A 27,366-nucleotide genomic window follows, 5' to 3' on the forward strand; every position below is an offset into this window, starting at 1 on the left:
AAATACGGGATTCTGAAGTATAATATTTGGAAGTTGTATAGAATTGCAATGAAGATAACATATTCAGATAAACACTTTCAGATACTTGGGATGTGATCTATCATACGAAGAAGAAAAAGACATAGACACTAAAATAACAAACTTTGTCAAAGTAAATTGCATAATAAATAATATATTTAAGCCATCCCTTGTACAAAAACACACTAGAATCAGACTATATAATGTCTTGTCAAAACCAACTGTACTATATGGAAGCGAAACATGGACCATGAAAAGGAAAGATGAAAAACGAATTCAAACAGCAGAAATGAAGTTCCCCAGAAAAACAACTGAATATACCAAGTGGGACCACAAAACAAAATGAAGAAATCTTACAATCCCTGAAAATAAAACCAATTAATCACTACATAAGACAGTATAAACAAAAATGGCTAGAAAATTTAAATCGAATGGACAACAGCAGCCTACCAAAAATATTATACAGATACAAAATAAGTGGAGAAAGAAGAATCGGAAGACCAAGAAAGAGATGGCATGAGACCGGAACAGGCCACATAGCCTAAATTCCATGTTAGGAAGAAGAAGAAGTAGAAGAAGAAAACATATTCAGTTGACATAGGAATAAATAATTATTTATCTGTGTTGGAAAAAATACCTAATATAATAAATGATTTAAAATATATATAAATATCACTACTATGAAATTTATGCCGCGAACGAAAAAAAACCCAGCAAGATTTAAAATAAAATAGAGAAAAACAACCAATCAGATCGAAAAAATATATATACAGAAGCATATCAAAACCCCGCATCGAGTGATGCGAATTCCGGGTTGAAACTAAAATTTCAAAAATATTGTTCTATCCGAAATACAAATTTCTTTAGGAAATAAAGTTGAGTCTTCATTATAAAGAAATTTCTAATGCTAAGTCATTTTCGTATTTTAACTGAATTAGGTCTGATACTATACTTTTCATGTTAATTCCTCTGCTACAAGTTCCAAACAAGATACATCCATATTTATATGAGAGGAGAACAGTCAATTGTACCTAACACAAATGAGTCAAACACGGGACTTGACACCTTTCATTCTTTGTATTTGCATATACTTGATGGTAAACTGCTGTTTCTCCAGTAAAACATAGTTAAACTTGGATATTATTTCTGGTTAAACTCCCATGTTACTCCTCTTAACAAACGGCTATTTTTCCTGCTCCTGTTTAGGAGTGCCCCAGTTTAAATGTCATTGGCTTTTTACTCACGGATTCTTAGGGCATTGTAGGTGTATATTTACTAACAAATATATGATGCATAGAGGGCAAGAAATTTGCACATACTTTTTCTGTGTGCTGTGGCTTTTCTTCTTTCAGCGTTGTCCAAACTACTGTGTGCGTGTGTGGGGGGGGGATTTGGCAAGTGGGAGAATTGAAATAGAAATGGAAAAAAAACTCGGGTTTTTTTGAATAACATTATAAAGGATGGGCGGAGCCTTTTTTTTATATATTTATATAAGGAAAGGGTGGAAGGGGTTGAAAACAGCAACTGATTTTTAGAGGGAAGAGGAAGGGGGTTAACAGGGTGGGGTCCGTTTCGACTATGACGATGATCAAGAATGTGACAAATCCACAGCAGCCTATTTTTAGTTATTATTAGTTAGAGAGCGGATACAGTATGTACTCGCCCAATGATGACCTCTAGTGACTACATTTAATTAGAAATTTTATTAAATAGTATTTTTATAGAAAACCCATCCAGGAGAGGTTGGTCAAGCTATAGTACACTAGTTACGTGGTTGGGCAATGTGGATGAGATGGTTATAATTAGTGCACGAAATAGTTGAGTGATTTGGATAGTTAACTAGACATTGTAATATTTTTATGGATGTATTCATCTCAAACTAAAGATGACTTTCGATGTCATTAACTCTTATTTACATACTCTATACGACACTATCGCGTTATTTATTCGGCAACTTTTCAAATGGAATTGCACAGTCTTCTAGTGTCGAATTGATATCTGTGACAGAATACGAGATATGTAGAAATAAGAATGGTGTTCATCTTTCACGTGAATTTTGTTTTGATTTATCCTTTCTGTCTTAAACTAATCACTGTTGAGATCAACCCCTTTGGCTAACTGCCTGTCATCTCTCCTTCATTAGAGAAACAGAAAGATTTCAAAGAGAGTTCAGAAATTCCATGATTAGGTGGAAGGAAACACAGGCTCATAAAGTAAGGAAATATTATAATATTAACATTTATTATTACATTCTTTAACATTTTGGTTTGTTTCCATCAAAAGCACTTCAACAGTTTTTTGCACAACATTCCAACAACAACGAAAAAAAAAAAAACTGCCAAGTTTTCATTTTTTCTGACTGACTTTTTCTTTGTTTTATTGCACATATAAGCGTAATAATTTTTTTCTGAATATCTTTTTTTTGTTTCTGTAACTAACATTCGACAATGGATAAAAGAATGGAAAATATGGATTTTATTTAGTTATTTTCATTACTATAATATATATATAATAAATAAATAAATAATATATATATATTATTTATTTATTTATTTTATTTTATTATTTTTTTTTTATGTATGACTTAAATTAATGCAATAGCAAATGTGGAATCGCATGAATGATTTGCTGAATGCAAAGAAAGCCTGGATTTAAGTTGTGTTAATTCTTTTAAGTGGTTGAAATTTCCAAACCTTACACAAGCGGCATGCGAGGCATTACGAAACATCAGGAAAAGGTGAGAGCATCGTTCTGGAAATGCAAAGAGATATCAAATATTGGAAAACAATAATTACTGGTACCATGCTGAATCAAATCACTAATAGAAGAATGAATGCTGAGACGACTACCAGAAGGTAATTCTAGTGAATTAATTTTAAATAAAATGATTACACGGAAAGAAAAATTAAAACTTTCTGAAATTCACCACAAGGTCATATTATTCATCTTATTAAATGAATCCCTTACATTCCAAATTTTGATGCTTTCGCTAAAGCATTCTATCTTCTGTTACTAAACACAGAATAGGAAAGGATAATAAAAATTGAAGAAATACTCTCACTGTATGAAGCAAAGTGCTGATCTCGCTGGAAAAAAGACGCACACATTCTTAGGGCAAAACCATATTATCTCCCTCTCATAACAAACAGCCTGTTACGACCAAGCACGTACAACAATATCAGAATTTTAATGCAGTGAATCCCTTCGAAAAAGATCAACTGGCTCTTAGTTTTGGAGGACGACATGTAATCGGTCGATTTCTTGCCTGGCATGTCACATCATGCGCATTTTTATATACAGCGGCGAATTATTACTTATTTTTATTTTATTTATCGTAAGATTTTCAAGACGAAATTGGTAAACTTTGTTACCAGAAATATCAATAAATTAAATTACTGGTAAAAAAAAAGAACCAAAATAATTATTTCTAGTAAATTGTTTGGGATTCTATTGTTGATATACAAGTCAATTTTCTAGAATCTTTCTCGCAAAAAGATTGCAAATCTGGTTGTTTTTCTTATTCGAAAGTGGGGAAAGGAAAGATGGATAGAGAGGGAAAGAGAATTGGAATATTTTGGTTTCTCTATTTCTCAAATATACGAATATAATGTTCACGTAGTCAAGATTATCCACGAGTCCATGAATTTTGACAATTTTTGTTTCGTTTTGCCTGGTAGAGTTTCCTATATGCCACCTCACAATGGACCTCAAATAAATGATATTAATATGTTTTTATATCAGCCCAACCTATCAAAGGTAAGAAATATTTTTCATTAAGAATATGAGTATAACAGGCAGGCCAATAGATAGATTAAAATAAAAATTAAAAAACAAACAAACCTGCATAGTGAGTTAAACAGTTTTATTCCTGGTTCAGGTTTCATTAAACAAGACGGCCGTTTCGCGATGGACGAACAGAATTCTTTAATATTAGAAGTTTTGGAATGTAATTTTATTTATAATTATCACGGTTACATTCATTAGAATCATTTCAGCAACTTTCAATAAAAACACTTTTATATTAAGAGTCGATATTTTACAGAGAACGTTAATATACATTTATTACAAATTGAGATTACGGCTGTTGGCTGCAGAGGAATGTTTAACATTGCTTCACTTAACGCAAGCAGTTTAAATCAGAACTCACAGAAAACTAACTTTTCCCCCTTAGTCATATCCGAATGAGTCTTCATAGTACTAATCAGCACCACACAAATCAAATCAAAATAACATATAAAATATATATAAAATATAAATAAAATATAAAATACAAACGAAATTAAAATTTAATTTCATTTTTAAATGAAATTAAATTTTATTTAAAAATAATGAGAAATTTTGTATACAACAAATTTATTACAAGATTTTGCCACAATTTCAGCAAAAAGAGAAACATAAGATATATATAAAATATTTATTATAATATGATTAAATATAAAATGTTGATATAATGTATAAAATATTTTAATATTATATTAATTCGAAGAGTTTATATAAGAAGTATTGTTTAATGTAAAAGAAGTCTGAATCACGTGTTCCAGGATTGTTATGACTAATCTTCGGCTTGCTTAGCGCCTATTGGTCAGTTAGAAATATAAGCACCAGGATGATGTGACGTCAAATATTTTGTACCACGGCTCATATCTTGTGTAAAACTCGTGGCAGTCGGATGCGTCTAGTCAGACGAAATCTTTTCTGAAGACAAACTTTAGGTAAGTCATACAAATTTTCAATTAGTTGCAATTTATCTCAAACTTTACTGTATTTCTCATAGTTCTGCAAATTCGATATTTCTGACATTTATTTTATTTTTGGACAGGATTCACAATGTATTCAAACGCAGTTCCAAATCATAGTCGTTATGAGCAGGAAAGAATGGCCGAAGCGGAAAAGCGAAGGAAGGACAAATTAGTATTAACGGAAGATGAAAGGTATGTCCAGGTTTTAATAAATATAATAAACCTTTCAAAATGTTTTATTAATTTGTTATTTAAAATTCTACTCTATATTTTTTAATAAGATTTTAGAATACTTTAGACCTCTATAATTTTTAGGGTCATCTCCGCTACTTTTTTTAAAGATAGGGATCATAATTGCTTTATTTCCAATAAATTGGCGGTTTACTCGTTGAATAGATTTCATTTAAAATAACACGATTCTTTCTTTGAATCTTATTCCTGCATATTTATATAATTCTGAACCTAACTGTTCTTCTTCAGATTATATTCCATTTCTTGTTTCTCTCAGGCTGATTTCTAATTCTTCCTTTGTTTTTTCATTTTCAATAAATGTTTGCCAGTTATCTTTTTAAAAATATTTATCTCTATACAATTCTGTATAGAAATTTAGAAATTCATCTAATTTAATTTCGCTGTTTAAGTTTGCGTTTTCTTTAGTATCTGTACTTGATTGTTTCAATATCTTATATACATTGGGTTTTATATTATATAAATCATGTTCTAAATAAATTGGAAACAAATTTGTTCGATTATTCTCTGTTTTTTTATGACTTCACTTTTAGCTATGGCTCCTATTCTTTTATATTGTGTTTTGTCTTCCAATCTTTTACTATTTCATCATTTAAGATATGCTTCTTTTTTCGATTTGATAATTTCTTTGATTGTGCCATCCCATATCTTCAGGGTTTTTTTGTTGATTTTTTGTTCCTAAACTTTCATTTGCTGCCGTATTTAATATCTTTTTCTATCAAGCCATTCTATTTCTGATTCTTCTTTTCGCTTTATTTTATCTAAATATTGGTTAATTCTTTATTCATATAGCCACTATATATTTTTGTCATTTAATAATATAATTTTATAAATAAATGTTTTAAATTTTCTTTTTATTTGTAGCCATTTAAGTGGTAGTCTTAATTTTATTTTAAGAAGGAAGTGGACACTACTTATTTCATATCTTCTCTGTGAACTTTAACATATAAAGAGAACTTTGATAACTTCTTTTATCAAAATTTGATAACTTCTTTTACGAATATTGATTTCCTCTTGCTGCCTGAGCATATTTATTTATGTCTTTATGTTTATAGAACGAATTCATTGTTTTAAAGTTATTATAAACTGAAAAGTCAATCAAATGTTTACCATTCCTGTTTAGCGTATGTTCTCCATATATTCCTATATTATTATCAATTTTCGCATTTCCAATTCTTGCATTTAAGTCTCCTGCTAATAGTACATAATCAGTTTCATTTATTTTATTATACTGTATGTATTTTGTAACTGATTATAAAATTCGATATTATCATCTTCTCTTCCTCCTGCGTCATATGTGCCAGTTTTTGTTAAATAGCCTCTGCCTATTTTTATTCTAGACTCTATTGTTTGTTCGTTCCTTAATATATAATATTTTAACCGTTTTGAAAGGGAATTAAGAATCCAAGTCATAACACCTGCCTGTTCTCTTTGGTTTCTGTCAACTCTACTACATGATACATTAAAATTTTCTGTTCTCCTGGCTCCTTTTAATTTCTTTTTGGTTTTAGTTATTACCGCTATCTGAAAATTTCTTTCATTTAATATTTGGTCTAATTCTATTTCTTTATAAGCTGGTCTTCTTACATTACAGTTTGCTATATCTATTATATGTTGTCGTTTCCATTTTCGTTATCTTCATTATCGTCACCGAAATACAAACACCGTTTAATCATTTTCCACCTGCATATTCTTGAGTCAGTTTATTTATTGTCGATTGTATTTCTGTTACTTAAAATGCCCATTTTAATTTGTAATGATTTAGCTTTGGATAATTTGAACGAAATTCATAGACCTAGAAACAAACAAGCAGTTATTAAAAAGATGAATCCTTTACATTAGTTGTTAAGAATTTACAATAATTGTTTATATTTGTTATATTTACTTGACATCTTTGTTCCTACTTTAAATTCGGTTCGCTCCAAGACAAATACACCTTCGCTCAATTTAACTTATATTACCGGTTTTCCAGTTAAAATCTTATTTTAACGGGAAAAGTACATTAACGTATCCTGAGTAAGGCATCATTAGCTTTATTTCCTCGACTTGTGGATTTTACCAGAAGAATTTGGCATAATTATTAGTATTTACACATCTAGTATAAAATGTTACATAACAATCCTGTGTTTGACACTGTAATGTGAACTAAATACTCAAAAGTATTCTTATTTTATTTCCTGCAGAATATACAAAGAGGTCAAGTTTAAAAACCCCAGAAGGAAAATGAACCAGTCGTGCGGTAAGTATAGTAATGATGATATAAAGAAAATAGTTAGCAATGTTTTTGTTTTGAATAGTAAAATGTGGACTTTTATCACTGGACGTAAATTACCTATTAATGAGGAATCCAGTCAGGACACTTCCCACGAATGCATTACCAATAATGCTGTTTCGAGAGAAAAGCGGGCTTTAGAAGATTCAACCGAAAATGATGGAATTGCACCTCCCGCGAAGAAAGCTAAAAATGCTCTCAGTTTGGAATCCTATACACAGAAGGAAAAGGAACAGAAAACAAATTCTGTTCCACCTGTTGATGAAAAACTAAAATTTCAGACTGGGCGCAAATCCTCTGAATTTAAAAGTGGCAAACTTCAAGGAATTTCGTCTAAAACCAGCAGGTTCAACGCAGAACACCGTAATATGAAAACAAATATCGATAATGAGAAATTTATTAGGTGTGAAAAGACAGCTGCTGATGATCATAAGAATGTTCTTGAGAAATTAAACGCAATTCCATCTCCTGCTAAAAAGTTTCGTTCGCAAATTGGGTTCATTTCGTCTGAACTTAAAAGCAGGATATCTCAATTGAGTTCGTCTAAAGTTCAGAAAGCTCATGTTGATGAAATCCGAATCGTGTCTGAAAAAAATCGCCCCAGTGGTTCTCGTACGCCAGCTGCTGCTAACCATGAAATTAAGAAAGTTACTGAGAAAGCAAAACCTATTCTACCTGCGAATGAAAAGGGAATTTTGCAGATTGCGAACAAACTCTCTGAATATAAAAGCAGCAAACCTAACGGGAGTTCGTCTAAAACCAGCCGGTTCAATGCAGAACACAGTAATATGAAAACAAATACTGGTAATGAGAAAACTATTGGCCCTGAAAGGACAAATGCTGCTGATCTTAAGTTTAAGAAAGTGCCTGAGAAACTGAATGCTGTTAAACCTGCCGCAAAAAAGTTAAATTCGCAAACAGGGAACATGTCGTCAGAATATAAAAGCATAATTCTACAGCGTAATTCTATAATTCAAAAGGACAAATCTAAAAATCTTCACGTCCAGAAAGGTGTCGTTGATGAAAACCGAATCGTGTCTGAAAAACCTCATCCCAGCCGTTCTCGCACAAGCAAGCCAGCTGCTACTGATCTTGAAATTGAGAAACTCAGGAAGAAAGCAAATGCTAACTTACCTGCTGATGAAAGGGTAACTTTGCAGATTGGTGACAAACCCTCTGAATTTAAAAGCAGATCATCTGACATTAGTAAGCTCAAAGGTCAGAATTGCCATCCGCAGAACCGCTTCGCTGATGAGAAAACTATGGTATCAGACGAGACTCACCACAGTGTTTCTTGTACATCTAAGTCTACTGCTTCTCATCTCAAGCCAAAGAAAGTTATGAAGGAAACAAGTGCTCTTACATCTGCTGATCAAAAAGTTAATGTACAAAATCGGAGTAAAGAAAACAACACTAAACGTCAGTGTAGTTCAGCTGAAATCCATACAATCAAAGGTGGCGATAGCAACTTACCGAACGATACTGCTCATGGGAAAGTTTTCATGTCCGAAAAGACTCCCATTGGCGTATATTGTACATCAAAAGTTGAGGATCACCTTAAACGACAGAAAGTTGTTTCTGAAAAAACAAATCCTATTCCTTCTGCTGATCACAAACAAAGCGTGCAGACTGAGTACAAATCCTCTGAATGTAAAAGCAGAAAACGTCAACGTAGCTTGTCTGAAATTGGAATTGACAAAGAGACACATAGCAATCTGAAGAAAGGTAATGTTGAGAAGAAAGCTATCGCATCTAAGAAGACTAACCTCATCATTTCACATTCGTCTAAGACTGCTGCTGAGCTTAGGTGTAAGAAAGGTACTAAAAAAACAACTGCGACAAGAATTGCTGACCAAAAAATAAGTTTGCATCCTGATCGCAAGTCCTCTGAATTTAAAAGTAGCAAAATTCAATGTAGTTTTGCTGATATTCGTGTAATCAAGGTGACAGATAATAACTTGAAGAAAGGTATCGATGATAAGTTTATCGTTCCTAAAAAGACTCATCACGTAAGCATTCCTAGTACTTCTAACACTGCTACTACTGATCTTCAGCTTGAGAAAGTTACTAGCGAAAATAAACAACTTTCCACGTCCGTCAACATTGCTTCCCTGGATATGTGCCCTGCAGCACTCTTTGAAAGAAAGCCTCCTGAAGAAATTATCGTCGACAGAATCCCTCAGACCATTTCCTCTTCTGATACGGAAAATAATGCCACTTTTGAAATGCATCGCACAGAACCAGACTTCGTTAGGATACTGAGTGAGACCCAGGAGATAATTGCAGATTGTCCAACTCTTCTTGCGCAAGGCACAAGTATACGAAAACGTGATAATTCAAAGCAGGCATCTCATGTTAGTAAGGAACGGCTGAACTGTACACTAGGTAAGAAAAAGGTGTCCTCGAAAGTAGTCTATAAACTTCTTGAACTCGATCTTCCTGCAAGAAGTAGCAGCAAGATGATGTTGGACAAATTGCCTCCTTCAATAGCAAAAGAGGATCCTCGAGTCTGTAGATATTTAAAAGGAAAAACTTCTAGAACGAATTTAAGTTCTGATAGTTCCATCCTTACAAAAGATAGTCGGCTATCTCTTGGTCATAAAAGATCTGATGCAGATACTAAGCACATTCCTTTATCACGTTACCATTTAATTAAACATGGACTATGTTGCAAGGTTGATCACCGAGATGTTTTGGCAACGTTGCCATTTCACATTATTAGTAACGATCCTCGTCTGAGAAGGTATTCTTGGACATTCATGGACGTCGTGTGAATCTAGAAATAATGTTGAAACGCTGCGAAAGAGAAAGTAGTTTCTCTGAAAAACCTATGTGCAGGGAAGTAGAATGCAGCAAATGAAACGAAATATTATTTCAGCAGGCAATTAAATGAATCTTTCAGTGGCCCACAACGCCGCTTTTAAATGACGTGATGTGCAGAGTTAGACAATTCACTTGGCATATTAAATCTTAATAATTCTAGACTACTGACGCATGGCTTAGAACAGCCTAAGATATTCCTTGTCATGAATGATATTTTAAATCTATTTTTTAAAAAAATGTAAATTTTAATTTTGGATGTTTTATTATTAAAAATGAGATTGATTAATGCATTTTATTGATTTTTCTATATCCTATTATAATAGTATAATATATATATATATATAGAGAGAGAGAGAGGGAGAGGGAGAGAGAGAGAGAGAGAGAGATTTTAATGATAAATACTACTAGTTTCGGCATATAGCAGCCTTCTTCAGGTATTTATAAAGGAAAGGAATACTAATAAACATTGAATTATTTAAACAAACTGGAAATTACAGGTACAAATTGCCTCACACAATCGATCGATACATAAAATACATACAAAATCGATACATACTGCAAGCACAGTCTCTAAGAAAATAGCTAAAGTCCTTTAAAAATATAATATCAGGACCTTCTTCACCACACTTCCAAAAATCCGTTCTCTAATCAGCCATGCAAAACCTACTCATCACAACCTTAAGTACCCTGGAGTATATAAATTGTGGTGCGATTGCAATATCCCATACTTTGGTCAAACTAACAAATCTATTGAACAACGCATAGAAGAGCATAAGAGAGACATCTCATACAAAAGATCTCATGCAACTGCGTTATCCAGTCATGTTCTTTTTCAAATAATCCTAATGATAACCAACGATGCCACTCTGTCTGCTGGAATAGATCAGAAAATATCTTTCGCTGTGATGATGAGTTCGAAAGGAAAATCGTAGAATCAAGGGAAATCCTACTGAACCCGGTCCACTTAAACAACAATTTAAGTTATAACATCCCAGATAGCCATGCTGCAGTTATTCAATATTGGCGTTCACGTGAACCTGCACGCACAATTGCAAGAAACAATGGCACGCCAGTTGGAACAACTTGAAGAAATACAACGTGTTTATGTATCGATTATGTGAGGCAATTTGTAACTGTAATTTCCAGTTTGTTTAAATAATTCAATGTTTATTAGTATTCCTTTCCTTTATAAATACCTGAAGAAGGCTGCTATATGCCGAAACTAGTAGTATTTATCATTAAAACCTTTATATGTTACCTCGGTCTTATAGTCATTAAAACTACGCTACCGGCCAAGACGTCTATAGACGTTCAAGTTATCATGGATGCGAAGTGCTTATTAAAATTGTAATACCATTGATATTACATTGAAATATATGATGGATACGAAGCGATTGCGGATGCGTATATGATCCATAATGGCCGGTAAGGTGGTTAAATCTATATTTTTTTCAAATGCATAACAACCGAGTAAAAGCTGATCATTATATATATATATATATATTTCCTGTTAAGTTAAATATATGTACATACATACATACTTTATTCCTTTTTGATATAAAATTGACGTGTATATTTTTATACCAAATTAATCCTTTTCATTTCAGGTATTAGCTAAGATTATTAAAGTACATAAGTACTTTTTATGTACTTATTTGTTTGCGGGTAAGATAAAATAGGAAGGATAATTGTGGGATTCAATTATCTCCAGTTAAGAGAGATAAATGATTATAATTATCGAATCAGATCGTTGCAACTAATCATAACCAGTTCTAAGATATAATATATATATATTTCTTGTATCCTTTATTTTTTAATTTAAAATAATATCAGATATTTGATTTTTTATGATATTAATGGATTGAACTTTTCCGTATAGCAGTTTTACTAGTCGCCACATTTGTGAATTCTTTTGTCTATTTTCATATTAATTTGCCACCTTCATGCAACAATTGAGAGTAGAATCAGTTTTAGTGTATACGCTAAAGTATTCGATATTTCTAGAATACTTATTTTGAGATGCAAAAATAAAGCTCCAGTTAACTTTTCATATCTTCGTTGGAATTGAAATTTTGTATTTTCAGCCGATCTAGTCGAGACACTAACAGTAAAAAGACTTAAAGAAAACAAAAGATGGGAAAGATACAAATATCAAATAAACATTTATACCGAATTAAAATAAAATAAAAGATATTTTTTGATTGAACACGTTTTGCATGAGAAAAAAATCTTATTTTAACATATTTATTGCATTGTGAAATTCATGAATTTCCCGAAGCAAATGGTTTACTATAAGCAGCGGATAATTTTAATAATTTGCAGTTACTAGGCCTTTTAAACCAGAATATTCACTTTCGTACTTTGTATCTTTAGAGAATATGTGATATGAATAATATTAATTGGTTTCAAATACTTCTTTTTCTAGGTGGGGCTAATGAAATTGAACGAACTGTGAGAAATGTAACCTACTGCTGCAAAGGGGCCAACAATCTCCGTGCTAAAGAAGAAAACTCTCTTTTCGAGTTCGTATCGTTTGATTTTTATTTATTATTATCATTTTTTTTTTTCAAATGTGGAATTTCAGAGAATTCCCTTCTCCATACCTGTTGCTTCAGTGAGGTTCACCTCAGCAGATTAAAACTAGGATATCTCCAAAGTCCAAGAAGATTTTCTCGTGTTCATTCCACCTCGTGTGTTCATTATTTCATAGTCACATTTGATAATCGTCCCACGCAAAGAAACACTTAGGAATGTTAATAAATACATACTGTGTTTTTGCTACCTCCGATACCAGTAAGGTAACGAGGTAGCAAAAACACATTATTTATTGTATTTTAAATTTCAATTATCTGTTTTTTTTTTTTTATTTCAGTTTTCCTATTTGCAAGTCATCTGACGTATCAAAAGTCATCTGTGGGGTTCGAGGGGGGGGTTGCTACTTTTGCAGAAAATCGATTAACTCTCAGTTGAAAGTCGATTATAGAAGGTTCTTCATGTTCTAGGTAGGAACCGAACTGATTTCACTGACAACATTTGTTTAATTACGGTTTCGTTTAAGAATTAAGTCAGCAAAAACAATCACTAAGCTTAATTTTCACTTGAACTAATTCCGCCTCGAATTTATTTCCGTTATCCTCCATTACAATAGTTTTCGGCAGTTACACCTTGACTACATTTTCACTGTAATAATGTTTCCTTAAGTTTCAGTTACAGAAATCTTACTTTGCTTATTTCTGGAGAATGTAAAATATCTCCTTTCGTTTCGTTTTTACCTGGAAGTAAAATACATTCAAAATCATTCTTCGTAAAAGTATTTACTCATTTCTGAGATCAATGTTGGTCACTCTCCTCTGAACATTCTCCACGATATCAAGATTCTTTGGGAGCAAGGTTGTACTGCAAGCTGGAATACAAGGTTCTAAATAAGAATTAACTATTATGTTATAGAGGAAAATAAGTATACCTTTGCATCCATAATAAAAGTTACTGCAAATTCACTAAAGAATCCGATTTTAGATATCCGGATATCAACGTACTTTGATAAGTTAATTTCGCACTATTTTGCATTACTATTTTCGCCTTATATCTGATTGCGTTTCTCATCCAAACAAGAAACTGCTTTTGAAATCCAAAACAGGATTTTTTTTTTTATTATTTCAAACTGTTAATTCTTCAATTCCCTTTTGTCCTTTCTTTTGGGCCATAAATGGGTTGGAGAAGCGCAATATACAGCCTCTCCCAGCCAAGTCAACTCCACCTTCCCGTGGTATGGTCTGTTTTCACAGATGGGGCTCTGGCGAGACGGATATCGCCGCCTTATAAGCATATTTTCCCTAGATGGAGCAAATGCTAACCAAACTTCTAGTGTTTTGATTATTTTCTTCGCATCGAAACAAAATCCATATTTGAAGGTCTAAGGTTGCTATTTTCATATTCTGCGAAGTTGCAACTGGAAGGAGTTCAAGTATAGTCACTTCTAAGGGACACTGTCGAAACCAAGCTTGAATAAGAATCTGGTGAATTCCTTTATGAAGTCATACAGGAATTGACCAGAAAACTCGTAAACATGACTTCAAAACATGTATGAAGTCATGTTTACGAGTCCTTCACCCTTTCTACATGCCAAGACTCTGCAAACTTTCCTCTAATACGAAACAGTATAAAGTTTATGTGTTATTGAGATTTAAGAAAAAAATCCCACAAGTAAATTTCAAATAATACACCCAAAAATTCCACGTGAAAAAAAAAGAAAAAAACATTTCCACGTCACCTTCACCAATATCCGCGATCTCAGTATTAACATCAATTATGTGTACTCTTAATTAGAGGCTTCAAAAATCCAAACTGTTATTATAACCGAACATAAATTGATATCCTCTATGATTATAACTCATATTAGCCTTCCACAATAGTAATGCACTGGTTCTTAATTTTTTTATCTGCAAATTCTTTTCATAAGAGGAAATTATTAGCGAGCACTGGCAGTACTGGTTCAGTTAAATTAGTGTCTCAAAGTACTCACACTGACTTATATTTAAGTGAATAGATGTTGATCCCTAAAAAAAAAAACTAGTTGATAAATATCTATCAACTAGTTTTTGAAGCCCAGAGACCTTCAATCTATCTTAGTAGGAAACATCCCATAGGCCTACAACAAATGACCACAATTGTGCACAATAACCCAAATGAGGTCTTATTAATCCCTTATAAATTGGGACAATCACTTCCTTATCCGTACTTGTCAGGGCGTTCTTCAATAACCATGTAATTTGAAGTGAAGTTTTGGAAACCCTTGCAATATATCCTCGAAACTTAAGTTCTTCCAAATCCCTAACCTCATCAACTTCTTGTAGCTCAGTTCTATTAATATAGTAAACAGCATGTGATCTCATTCTTGGAAAGTGCATCTCCTTACACTTGGCCACGTTAAACTGGAAGCCATTTCATTTAGCCCAAACCGTCAGCCTATTTAAGTCATCCTGCAAGATAATCCACATAATTTGAATTGACTATCGCTCTTCCAGGTTTTGCATCATCAGCAAAGAAGTGGATATTTCCTTTCAAAGTATTTTTGTCATTATAATCAGTAAGTGAAACCGCTATTTTTTTAAAGGTTTAGTTGTTATTATTATTATTATTATGTTACTACAAACTAAGGGGCCGCGAAAATAGTTATAGGATACATGGGGCCATGACTACTAAAAGGTTAAGAACCACTGTTCTAAGGTATTATTCACGAAGGCCAACAGAAGTTGGCCTTCGTGAATAATACCTTAGATAGGTTTTTAAATTAATACATTTGAGGAAAATTAATTTGTAGAATGAGTTTATCTAAAGAGAGGCAAAGAGAGATCTAAGGCCGGCATTACTGCCTCATACGCATATTTTCCTAGTTAGAGAAAATGCCAACTACACTTCTATAAGGTAGGTGACTTTCATAATTAGGTGAAGCAACGCTGTCCTGCTTATTGGAAGCGTGAAGTGTTTCAACTTCAGAGTGTTGCTCTCTAGTTTCTCTCCATTGATTTTCTTCACATATGCAGTAGCAGATGGAAGAAAAGGAATAGAGAGAAAAATAGAGATGTTGAACACTCTATCTTCCCACACCGTAATTAATTAATAACAAACATTATTTACTTAATTATTAAAGTTTTCTCCAATATCGCACCCGTACGCTGATGCGTTATTGGAGACATCTATCATATAAGACGATAATGCTCATCGTCATCAAGTGGAGCTCGCGGACCAATCTCTTCCAGAAGAGTCTGTCGTGGGAATGGTGCGGCCAGCCAGGTCCCCTGCGTTCACTCCTATTGAGTATGTCTTGGATGTTTCAATTACACGTGTTGCAGCTGTCAACCGACCTCGTAATATGTTGGCATTCTCGTGAATGCCAACATATTCCTCGAGGCATTCACGAGAGCTCTGCAGCAGCAGCAATGGTTTTTATTACCAACTGATTTGATTGACACCATACAAACAGTGTGAAACGTCGTTTTGAGCGCTGTACTGCCATGAGGAATAATCACATTCCTTAATGACGCACACTGGCAATCTCATTTTGACTTCTTGTTTTCGACTAATATCTTCCGGTACCTATTTTTTACAGATCTGAAGTATTTATTTACAATTTTTGTGGGTGCTTCCTTCACAACTGATATTATCCTGCCTTTCACGGAATTGCATAAAAATTCTTCATACAACTTTTGAGTGACGTTTCCCTTTGTTCTTCCATTTAACGAATCCAGGGTAATTTGCTGCTTCATCAGGAGTTACCATGTGTTAAAAAATATGCTCTGCATATAAACTTTCCTGTGTTATGACTATACATTGCCTAGGTTTTGCAATCTGTAGAGCGTTCTTATATATGTCCATAATAATACTCATATGTGAAGACTTATATTCAAGGGATTACATGTTCATCTATCTCTCAGGTTAATGTAATACAGGCAAACCACAACTTTGGAACAAAATGTGTTCCGCGAACGTGTTTATAAATTGAATATTTGAATTTATTCTTTTCACAAGATATATTGTTAAAAATATAATGAATTTCTCACAAACAAAATGCATAATTATAAAATAATTAATTAATAATTAAAATAAATATGATCTCTAATATCACTTATATACATAGCTTGGCTGTGTTTATATTGTTTCTGTAGACAAATCGCTTAAAGGATGCGTACGTTTTGATCTGATGTGATTTTATCTGATCTGTACAGTTGTAGTGTGGAGTAATAAACGGTATGAGTCTCTGTTTCCTTATCTCTTCCTGCTTCACCTTAAAATGATAATCATGATTTTTTTTTATGCCATTTGCGATTCTTAAATAAACAAGATTGTGTTTCATGAAAATCTCTTGCTGATAGAAGAGAATCATATGCGCCATCTAAGAACGTTTACAAATTCACAAGACCGCGATTTGAACCCAGAGATGCATTACACATTACTGCCTATTAGATTCTCCTGTTTTTTTTTTTTTGTTGTTGTTTTTTTTTCATTTTTTTAATGAAATCGTTGTGTGCCTAAAATCCGTGTTCTTGATTCCGTGTTTTTATTATAAGTTGATATCTCTCATTGCGATACAACTTATATTTTGTCAGTATGGAATGACGTAAACAATTTTAACACCAAGAGGATAAAACTATTTGACTGAGTCAGTTTTGCAAACTGATCACAGAATAATATATATATTATTATTATTAATTTCAGTGTACACACACACACACACTGAAATTAGAAATGATTTTCGCAAAGAGAACCGTCGCCACTCTTGTTTATTTAAGTCGTGTAAGTAAACCATTCGGAAATCTTTCGGGATACAAAATTTTACATTAAAATAAACTGGTGCGTGAGTCTTCCACTTATCCTTTACTTTAAAAACAAGATACGCCAAACCACATTCAAAACTAAACTATGTATAAAAAGTTTGTGGTTAAATACACAAAAAAAAATTTAATAAGGGAAAACGAATTCATTATTTAAAACAGGGAAATTTTCACTTTTCAACAACACTTCGAAATGCAACATGACTAGAAGTAAACTGGACAAATACGAATTTTAGTGTTAAATAAGTTTTTACAAACTACGCTTTTTATTCTTACAAATTTAAAGGACCAATGTCCATTAAACTACTCACAATTTCATTTTCTACAATAACCAACAAGAAAATATTTTATTCAAAAGATATAACACAGGAAAGCACTCATACATTCTGTCTATTCCGTGTTATTATTTTCCTGTTGATTTTTTCCCAATGAAACAGCAGTCGTTGCTTCTTGCAGTGTTGTAGGAACTTCCTCTCCTGTCATATTTTCCTGCCGAGATTCTTTCGAAGTACTGGAAGGGGACTCTACTCTTCTTGCTTCACTATCGGAACCACCCTTTCAATGCCCTTCAGCGATTAGGGTTTTTTCTTTGGAGCTTGGATCGTCAAAATGCCGTCCTGATTAAAGGAAGATGAAGCATCTCGGATTCAACTTCCGCAGGTAACATGCCACGATGGCTGAGCTCCCGGAGTACAAAGTCCCTCTCGTTCTCTTTCTCTTCGTGTTTCGCCTCAACCACCATGCAGTCGTCGACAATCTTCACGGAGATTTCGTTGCGAGAAAAGTCACTTACGTCAAGCCTCATCTGAAATTCGTCGGCCTCATTTTTAATACAAAAAGTGTGTCCGTTTTGACGGGGATTCATACGTCTCCTCGGCCGCATGCAGAGACGCTGACTAGGCACGCGTGGTAACAGGTCATCCTCCAAAACACTGAAGCTTAAAACATGGGAAAACAGGTTTTCGATATCCTGACAGCCACGGCCAAATAATACTGGATTCAAAGTATGCTATAAAATCATTGCGAAATAATCAGCACCACTGGAACTGGAACTTGTTATTAACTTTCGAAAATATTTAAATATTGCCTGTACTGCTCTCGAAGTGGTTATTAATCTGGCGGAGAATTCTCATTTTATAGGTAAAATGTCTCTTTCCAGAACTTTCTGCAGTAGCATGACGCATCGAAACTTCTCGAAAGCGATTATGTGAAGTTGTAGCGCCGTCTATACTAACATTTCGTTATCATTTTAAACTCTCTCTCTCTCTCTCTCTCTCTCTCTCTCCTGTTTCATGGATTGTGAAATAGCCTTGAAATGAAAAATGTAAAGTACTTTTATTTACAATAATTTTCTCACCGCAAACGAAATTACGGTAGTTATTATTTATTCTATCTGCATTTTGTTTTTCATGGGAAGATAACGTTGTACTTTTCTAAATGAACAAATTGAGCAATGTTACGGACACAAAAGAAAGTTACATTGCTCGGTTTCTAAAGGGAAATTGTTTGAAGTTAACAAATTATATACAAAAAAATTAAAAAAATAGATTACTCCAGTAGCGCACTTAGGATTTAATTTTGAGGGGTGTGGGGGGGGAGGGGCCGAGTTGAGTAGACGATTTGAGAATGCACACTACGCATCACGTACGACAAATGACTGAGCATCTGCAATGATCGCTAATTCATAAGTAGCATAGAAATGGAAGACACGACACAAAATAAATTTTAAGAAAAAAATGAACTTTAATTGGGAAAATTTTTTTTGGAAAATTTTCTAATGTTTTTTTTTTTCCTTTTTCTTTAGGGGAGGAGAGACGGAGTCCCTTGCCCCCTTTGGGTGCGCCATTTGATTATCCGGCAATGTTTTCTGTTTAATGAAAACATTGCAGAATGATGATTAATGTTTCTGTTTTTTCCTAATTTATACTTTTCTTTTAACAAAGTAAAAAATCTCATATCACCCTTTTCAAATCATTTACCTGAATGAATTCATTAAATTTCAAAATGAAGTACGTAAAAGCTACAAAGAGAAAGAAATAACAAACAAACATGTGTCGAATAACTATAACTACTGTTTTGGAAACGGTTTCACCCAAATAAACATGTTTTATAGTTTATATATATATACATTTCTTAAGGAATTCGTATGCACAGTTTCATATGCACTTTGATGTTTTTGATGCCTCTGTTAAATTCATGGTAGACTTCAACAAGCATTTAACTACAAAAATTACGAAATATTTTATTTTACAAAGTAAGATTTGTAAAAGTAATTCTCTTATTTACACTTATCTCATATATCTTAAGGTTATCGTTTCAGATGATAAATTTTAAAAATAAAATTTTTAAACTAAATATTATTTTAAATGTTAAGTGATTTCACATAAGGCAGTCACTGTGCAGAAAAATTATACTTCTCATTTAGCTTTCGAGATAAAATTTCAGATGGAAAAAAAATTAATCATTCAGCACTAAATATGAAATTTTAATTAGATACTAACTTTTTTCCTTTTTTTTTCACGATAATCCAATGCACATATAACGATACTTATAGCACGTAATTCTTAGTAATACTGGTGGGTTAAGCAGTGAATAACCTGGAAACTTTCCCTCCATAGTTCAGTCGGTATGGACAAAGTTCTTTGGTCGAGAAGACCTGGGTTCCCGTCCTATCTAGGATATGAGGAACGTTTATCAACGAAAAATAACGCAGACGGCCTCAATACCCAGGTGGGGAATTTTTTGTTCTTCAAACTCGTGTTTTTCAGGTAACTTGTAAAGCAGCTCATGACTACACATACGTATCTAAAGCCATAGAACACTTCGAGGATTCATCAAAAACCCTCACTGGCACTCTGTTAAGAAGTAATAATTCCAAACCAATACCTAATCATGGATCTAAATGCCAATACTGGTAACCTGGATACTTCTAAATAATATCAAAACCCTTCTCTCGAAACCAAACCTGAAATTTTGCATTGAACGAGTTTTGATTTGAAAAAAAACAAAAAAAAAAAAAAACTACTGAACTAGGTTGATACATGAATTCTTATATCATGAGCGTATTCATTTTTCTATTTCTGGCTATCAGAAAACCATGATAATAATTGGGCAATGTCTTACTTGCATTTAAAGAAATCTTCACATGTCTTATTCTACTGCTGTGAGGTGCTCCAGTAACATCAGTGCCATTTCCAATATTATTGGTCATTATGTTGAACTCACAAACTACCTGCCGTAATGGTCAACAGTATTGCTTTGGATGTATTTAACATCCTGACCAAATCCAACTCTCCGATCCCCAATCCAAATATAAAGAACAATATACAGCAGAAAAAACATGTTTTTTTTTTTAAAAAGGAACATATCCTATACTCAACCATCCTCGACAAAAGTCAAGCTGAGAGAAAACCATTGTGAAGCCATGCTCCCCTCAGAGTGAGGGTGAGTTCCCATTGGTTCGTTTTCATGAATGCAGTTCGAAAAAAAAAATATGTATATATATTTCAGGATTATAATTTTTGATTTAAGAAAATATATATTTATTGATTTCTTGATAAATGATCCACCACATACTGATAGAAACCAAAATCTTGCGACAAGAAACCAAGTTAGACATTGATATATTTTGAATGTAAAGTGAAATCTTAAGATCGAAATGAAGAACTTTTATTTTCTAAAAATTTTCAAATCTAATGTTATCTCTGATTCGTGTTAATCCAGTATTTTAGGTTTTTATTTCATTTATTTCGGAATAAAAATTATATTCTGGAGAGGTAAAAGAACTTAAAAAGGATTGTTGAGATTTTTCTATTCATCAAAAAAGAGGAGTATACATTTAAAAAATAAAACCTTTAAGAAATGACTGTAAGTAAGATAGCAAAGCAAAAAATTAAGTAAGTTATACACACAAAAAATCAAATAAATCAATCTCTTCTTTCATGTCTGGTAAGACATATTAATTTTAAGGAATCTTCAAAATGGAGAATTATTCTTGTGTCACTGTTTTCTGTTAAATGCTACTTGCAAAACAAACAGAGAGCTCAGAGACATTACGATAGATTAATATAGAGGGCGCTTCAATCGAAGTCGATAGGGAACTGAAAATTCTAGAACAGTCGGTTTTCTAGAAAGGTCTTGCGTGGTGTAATGTGCAGAACTTTCCGGAAATACGTACAGGTTGTATATAAAATGGAACATGCAGATGGTTACTAATAAGTGCGAGACTTTATCGTTACGTGCAACTATTAAACGTTTTAAACCGTTTACATCGCTTTGCCAGTAAGTGAATTCACGATGGTTTTATCGTACAGTTGGGAGCCAGTGTTATTTAGTCGCTGCTGCAGGGATATCAGGAACTTGGCTTCTCGTATGCTAAGCCTAAGTGTTCTGGAAGACAATCTGCCAGTACGTATGCCTTGTCAGCGTGTCTTCGTACGGCCAAAGCGCCTTGTCAGTCGATGTGAAAGTAGACACGATGATTGTGTGAAGAATGACGCCGACGAGTTTCGGATGATCCTTGACGTAAGTGACTTTTCTCCCTACGAAATCTCCGTAAAGATCGTCGACAAATATGTAGTGGTTGAAGCGAAACACGAGGAGAAAGAGAGCGAACGAGACTTCGTATGCACGGGGCTCACTCGTCGTTGCGTATTACCTCGGGAAGTGGAACCGGAGACTGTTCTTTCTTCGCTTACTCACGACGGGGTTCTGACCATCCGAGCACCAAAGAGAAAACCCGAATCCTTGGAGACCAACGAGAGAGTGGTTCCTATAGTGATGCAAGAAGCATCTGCAACCTCAGAAGAATGTCATCAAGAAAAGAAAACGGAGGTGAGTCCAACAGTAATGGAAGAAACGCCTTCCGTTTCCGGGGAACAATCTCAACAGGAAAATAAGAGTGAATAAGTGCGTGCTTTACTTGGACTTTTATGAACGATTAGCTGATCGTCGACCAATGTATAGCATTATGTTGTTATTTTAAATAGTTAATGTAAATAACCGCATTTTTAATGAAGACTTTCATTCCTAATAAAATTATTTTGCACTAAAACTCGTATCTGTCAGGTTATTTCTGTTATGTTGCAATTTTGTGGTTTTGTTAAACCGAGGAAAACATGGCAATTAATTCAAGCGAGATCGTAATGCACTGTTCTGAGTCAGTGATAGGCGATTATATTTGCTGGCCTATTTATTTTAAAATATTTTTAAATTTAAATCTAGAACTTATCTTATGGAACCGAAAGAAGTTTCCTGTATTTCATGCTAGATGATGAAACTAGGGAAAGAATATCAATTCATCAATTCAAAAAGAATATCAATTCATAAACAGGACAGTTCCTTCGAAATAAATATATAGGTATTAGTCTCCGGAAATATTCAAATTCTATTCGGGTATTCGTTTAGCTCTGTCAGTACTACTTCAATGGAACTCGGTAACACGAACAACATGGTATGAGAATTGATCCCTAAACACGTTTCTGTTTCACAAATGTTATTCAAGATGTGTTTTTAGACAAATCCAAGGAAAACCATAAAAAGAAGAACTTACATAACAACGTTCAAGTAACGATGATCTGAAAAAGGTGACGTTTTCCTCTCTTATATTTCCAGTGGTCGAATGCAATTTTTTTTTTTTGCGGGGGCGCATTTGCATTCATCCCATAAATTTGTCCCATACATTATCATTTACTTAGAGCAGTGTTTTATGATGACATTTGTCATACTTAATATTAGATAACAATTGTTCGGTTTATTTTGAGAATTCAAAATAAATCGAACAAGAAATTCAAAAAAGAATTCAAATAAAAAAAACAAAAAAGTAACATTAAATGATGAAGTAATCTTGTGATGTCATTTGAAGAATTACTCTTCTGACAGCATTTGGAATATGGTATGCTGTTTAAATTACATCAAGATAAGGAATCATAACGTGATTGGTTGATAAGATGATTGACATCATTGTGTGTGACATCATGAGTTTGGAATGTTTGCAATTTCCATGTGTCATTGACGTCACGTCATTTGTTTTGGTTTGCGTATGGAATTGTCAGTGATGGTTAGAAATAAGGAATCGTGTCGTGATTGGTGAGACACTTTATTTTGGGAAGTGCCTTCAGTGTCATAAGATGTAGATAAGTGAATAGTTTGTCTATAGTTGGCAGTACGAATATTCCAATATACATTTCTGGTATTTCATTCATGTTATTGAGTATGGGAATTTTTAGTTTAGAGTCAAGAGATGGAGGCAGCATTTAGACCTTTTCTGAATAATTAAATATCATTGCTGTCCCCTCAAAACACACACACACATTTTTTTCTTTCATGTTTATATTTCTAAAATAATTAATTACTGACTATCACTGGTTCCACTCACCCCTTAAAGTACACACACTTTTTCCCCCATATACATAACTCATCCGAATATTTTGATTTGTCTATAATTTTAAGATCTTAAATTTCATTACTTTTTTCTAATTAATGTTATTTTTATTTTAAAAGTTTTGGCTATTGGAATTTTTAGTTTAGAGTGAAAAAATGGTGTCAGCAGTTAGAGATAAAAATGAATTATTTTTTGAATGAAAAACAAAATGACCTTTTTTAAAAAACATAAACGGTGATAAAAATGGATTAAAAGAACTATTGTGTCTATTTAAAAAAAATTCTAATGATAATTTACATTAACTTACTTTCTCTCCAGAATAGCTCTTTTTGGAACTACGAACTTCTGAATCCAAATCACAACACATATATATGTGTTGTGCTGGGAATATAAATATCACTTAAGTGAAATTAATGCTGAAATTAATCTTTACACGAAAGATGTAACGATATGTGTAGCGTTACACACAAAAGATGATTTGCATGGTGAAAGAACGAATTGTTATAAATAAACGGAAATGCAGTTGATTCTTGTTCATTATAGGTTTCTGTGTGTTTCTTTAATATTATTCGTATGATATTCTATGTTTTTTCCAATATGGCTATTGTGGAGGTTCTCTACATACATGGCAAGAAAAGTAAACTCACTGGTTTCCTATTCTGTTAATTTTCACAATGTAGTGCGAAAGTTTGTACCAAGACTTGGTATTTTGCACCCGTATTTTTTTTTTCAATCTGATTGGTTGTTTTTCTCTATTTTACTTTAAATCTTGCGGGGGGGGGGTTCCCGTTCCCCGCATTAATTTCACAGTAGTGATATTTATATATATTTTAACTCATTTATTTTATTAGGTATTTTTTCCAACACAAATAAATAATTATTTATTCCTATTTCAACTGAATATGTTATCTTCATTGCAATTCTATACAACTTCCAAAGATTATACTTCAGAATCCCTTATTTTTCTTTTGCTTTAGTATATTGAGTGAAAGGAAATGATACAAACTAGGGTTGGAAGTAAAGTCACCGCTATGCTATTCTGTTAATTTTCACAATTTAGTGTGACAGTTGCCCTAAGACATGGTAATTTGCACTCGTAATTGTTCTTTTTTCGCATTCATAACTAAACAGAAATTAAGACATTAAACTTAACAAGTGTCTGAAAGTAGGGTTACTATATTTCTTGCAAACAATATGCAACATCAATGTCAACCAACAAAAAAAAAAAGTAAGAAAAATGAAATGTTTACCTTCAATTAAATATTTATGATCACGGCAAACAAGAAATTTCTCAGCTTTTCAAAGTATCGACATTCACACCATATTGTTTTCATCATTTGGAATACCTCAACTGAAAATTCGCATCATTCGATGCAGGCTTTTGATATGTTTCTATTTTTATTTATTTTTATTTTTTCAACCTGCTTGGTTGTTTTTCTCTATTTTACTTTAAATCTTGCAGTAGTATTTTAATAAATGAAATGGCAGCAAAGAGATTGTATAGTTCAACAACTGATTTTTCGGAAGTCAAGATATAGAATTAACAAATACTGATGATGCATCACATCTGGTCATTGAACATCAAAATGCCGACTTCCTTGCATTTATGAAAACTGCTCTGTAGCTTTGACCCTGTTTTCCCACATTTCTTAATAAGAGATTCATTATTCATAAAATTCAAATATGCTTTTCAAAATCTACTTTTCAGGTATCGTTCATTGACATATGGAAATTGCTTTTTGTTTCTATAATATTTATCCTTATTGTGTCAAGTCACATGTTTTTAAACTTTGATCATGTAGAAATATGTGAAAAGAAAAGAAATTGTACTTTCTCTTTATTTTTGAAATATTAATCATAAACGTTTTTGCCTATTTCTTCTTGTTATATTGTTCAAACATTAATTTATCCTGTCTTCTCAGTCTCCAAAATTTGTATTTTTGTTATCTGCACACTACGATACCTTTTTATTTTCTATTCCAAACTTTTTAAGAGTTTTAGTAATGTGATGGATTAAAATATCTACAGTCTCTCTGCAAAATAACCAAATTCTAACAGTCGTACTGTTAGAATTTGGTACGACTGTTATATTCTATTCTGGTGGCGGCATCTACATTAAAAGTAACAAAATTGTCACTTACAGTTCATTTGTACTTTATTCACTAAACTACAATTCTGCTATTTGCTATGACCTCTGTTTTTAATTCCCCCGCACTAGAAGAGTATGGATGGTAAAGTTCTGAAATAAGTTTCGGCTCCCAGTCACTTGATTTTAAACTTTTATCATGTATAATTGTGTGAATAGAAAAGAAAATGTATCCTCTCTATATTTTTGAAAACTGCATTGAGAGTTTCTAATATTAGTTGCTCTTACAGTCTTTTGCCGTTTTGAAGTGTTTAATTCTGTCATTCACATCTTAAAAATTTTCATTCGTATGTCAAAAAAAATTACACGTATCTTTTTTTTTTGCTCCAAATTTATCAGTATGTTTGTGATATGTGATATCACTAATAGATATCTACAAAAGAAGAGGTCACACATCTCCCATGACTGAGCACGCATCTGCTGGAGGAGGGGTGGAAGCCCCATCTCCCTCCCAATTTCTTTTTTCTTTTCTTTTCACGCATCTCTACATGATAAAAGTTTAAAATCAAGTGATTGGGAGTCGAAACCTATTTCACAATTTTATCGCCTATACTCTTCTAGTGTGGGGAATTAAAACAGAGGCCGTAGCAAATAACGGAATTGTGGTTTTGTGAATAAAGTACAAATGAAGTGAAAAGTGATAATTTTGTTACTATATTTGTAGATACGTCAACCAGAGTAGAATATATCAGTCATATTTAAAGTACAGCTGTTAGAATTTGGTTATTTTATAGAGAGACAGTAGATTTTTTAACCCATCACGTTACTAAAACTCTTAAAAAGTGTGTAGAAAATAAAAAGATATCATCTTATGTAGATAATACAAATACAATGTTTGGGGAGCGAGAAGACACGATAAATATATCTGTAGATGTCTCCAACAGACTAGTATATTTGTTCATCAGTTTGGAATAAAAGTACGACTGTTAGAATCTGTTTATTTTACAGAGATACGGCAGATAATTTAAGAGTCCCAAAAACGTGACTTAAACTCTTAAAACGTTTGGTATAGAACAAAGGATCATACTATGCAGATTTTGTGTCCAGTAAAGTAAAATAATGGGTGAGAAAGATGTGTGTTGTTGTTGTGTTTTCCACATCGAAATTTTTACTCAGTTATTCTGTTTAGAAGTTGATATATAAATCCATTACTTTATAGCTTAATGCAATTCTGTTTGATTATTGTAAAAATATATCACTACTGAGAAATTAATGAGAGAGAGACTACTTCTGGGTGGCAGAAAAGGTTTCAAATTGCCGAAAGGAAGAGTTCCAATTGCTGGAGAAAGGTTTCCAGGCCAGGTTAATGTCAGACATTCACCAGTGTGTTGCGTTTTCATTACAGTTTGATGATTCAAACGACTTCACTGATATTGCTCAGTTAATGGTATTTCAAGATTATTCAA

At 32.9% G+C, this 27,366-nt stretch overlaps 1 protein-coding gene across 1 annotated transcript; it reads left to right on the forward strand.

Moving 5' to 3' along the window:
- The first annotated feature begins 21,584 nt into the window (after positions 1-21,584).
- LOC150108143 (protein lethal(2)essential for life-like) lies at positions 21,585-22,485 on the forward strand. Its single transcript, XM_090415610.1, has one exon. It carries the CDS (start codon positions 21,729-21,731, stop codon positions 22,338-22,340), a length of 612 nt encoding a protein of 203 aa, XP_090271736.1. The 5' UTR covers positions 21,585-21,728; the 3' UTR covers positions 22,341-22,485.
- Positions 22,486-27,366: the final 4,881 nt, after the last annotated feature.

This window comes from Typopeltis vanoorti, chromosome 3 (genome assembly GCF_054136105.1).
Source record: "Typopeltis vanoorti isolate ZY-2024b chromosome 3, IOZ_Tvanoo_1.0, whole genome shotgun sequence".
In the NCBI taxonomy this organism is placed as follows: Eukaryota; Metazoa; Arthropoda; class Arachnida; order Uropygi; family Thelyphonidae; genus Typopeltis; species Typopeltis vanoorti.

Bases quoted from the DNA above. Each gene is read 5' to 3' on its own strand.
- LOC150108143 (XM_090415610.1), top strand. From the start codon at position 21,729: ATGGTTTTATCGTACAGTTGGGAGCCAGTGTTATTTAGTCGCTGCTGC.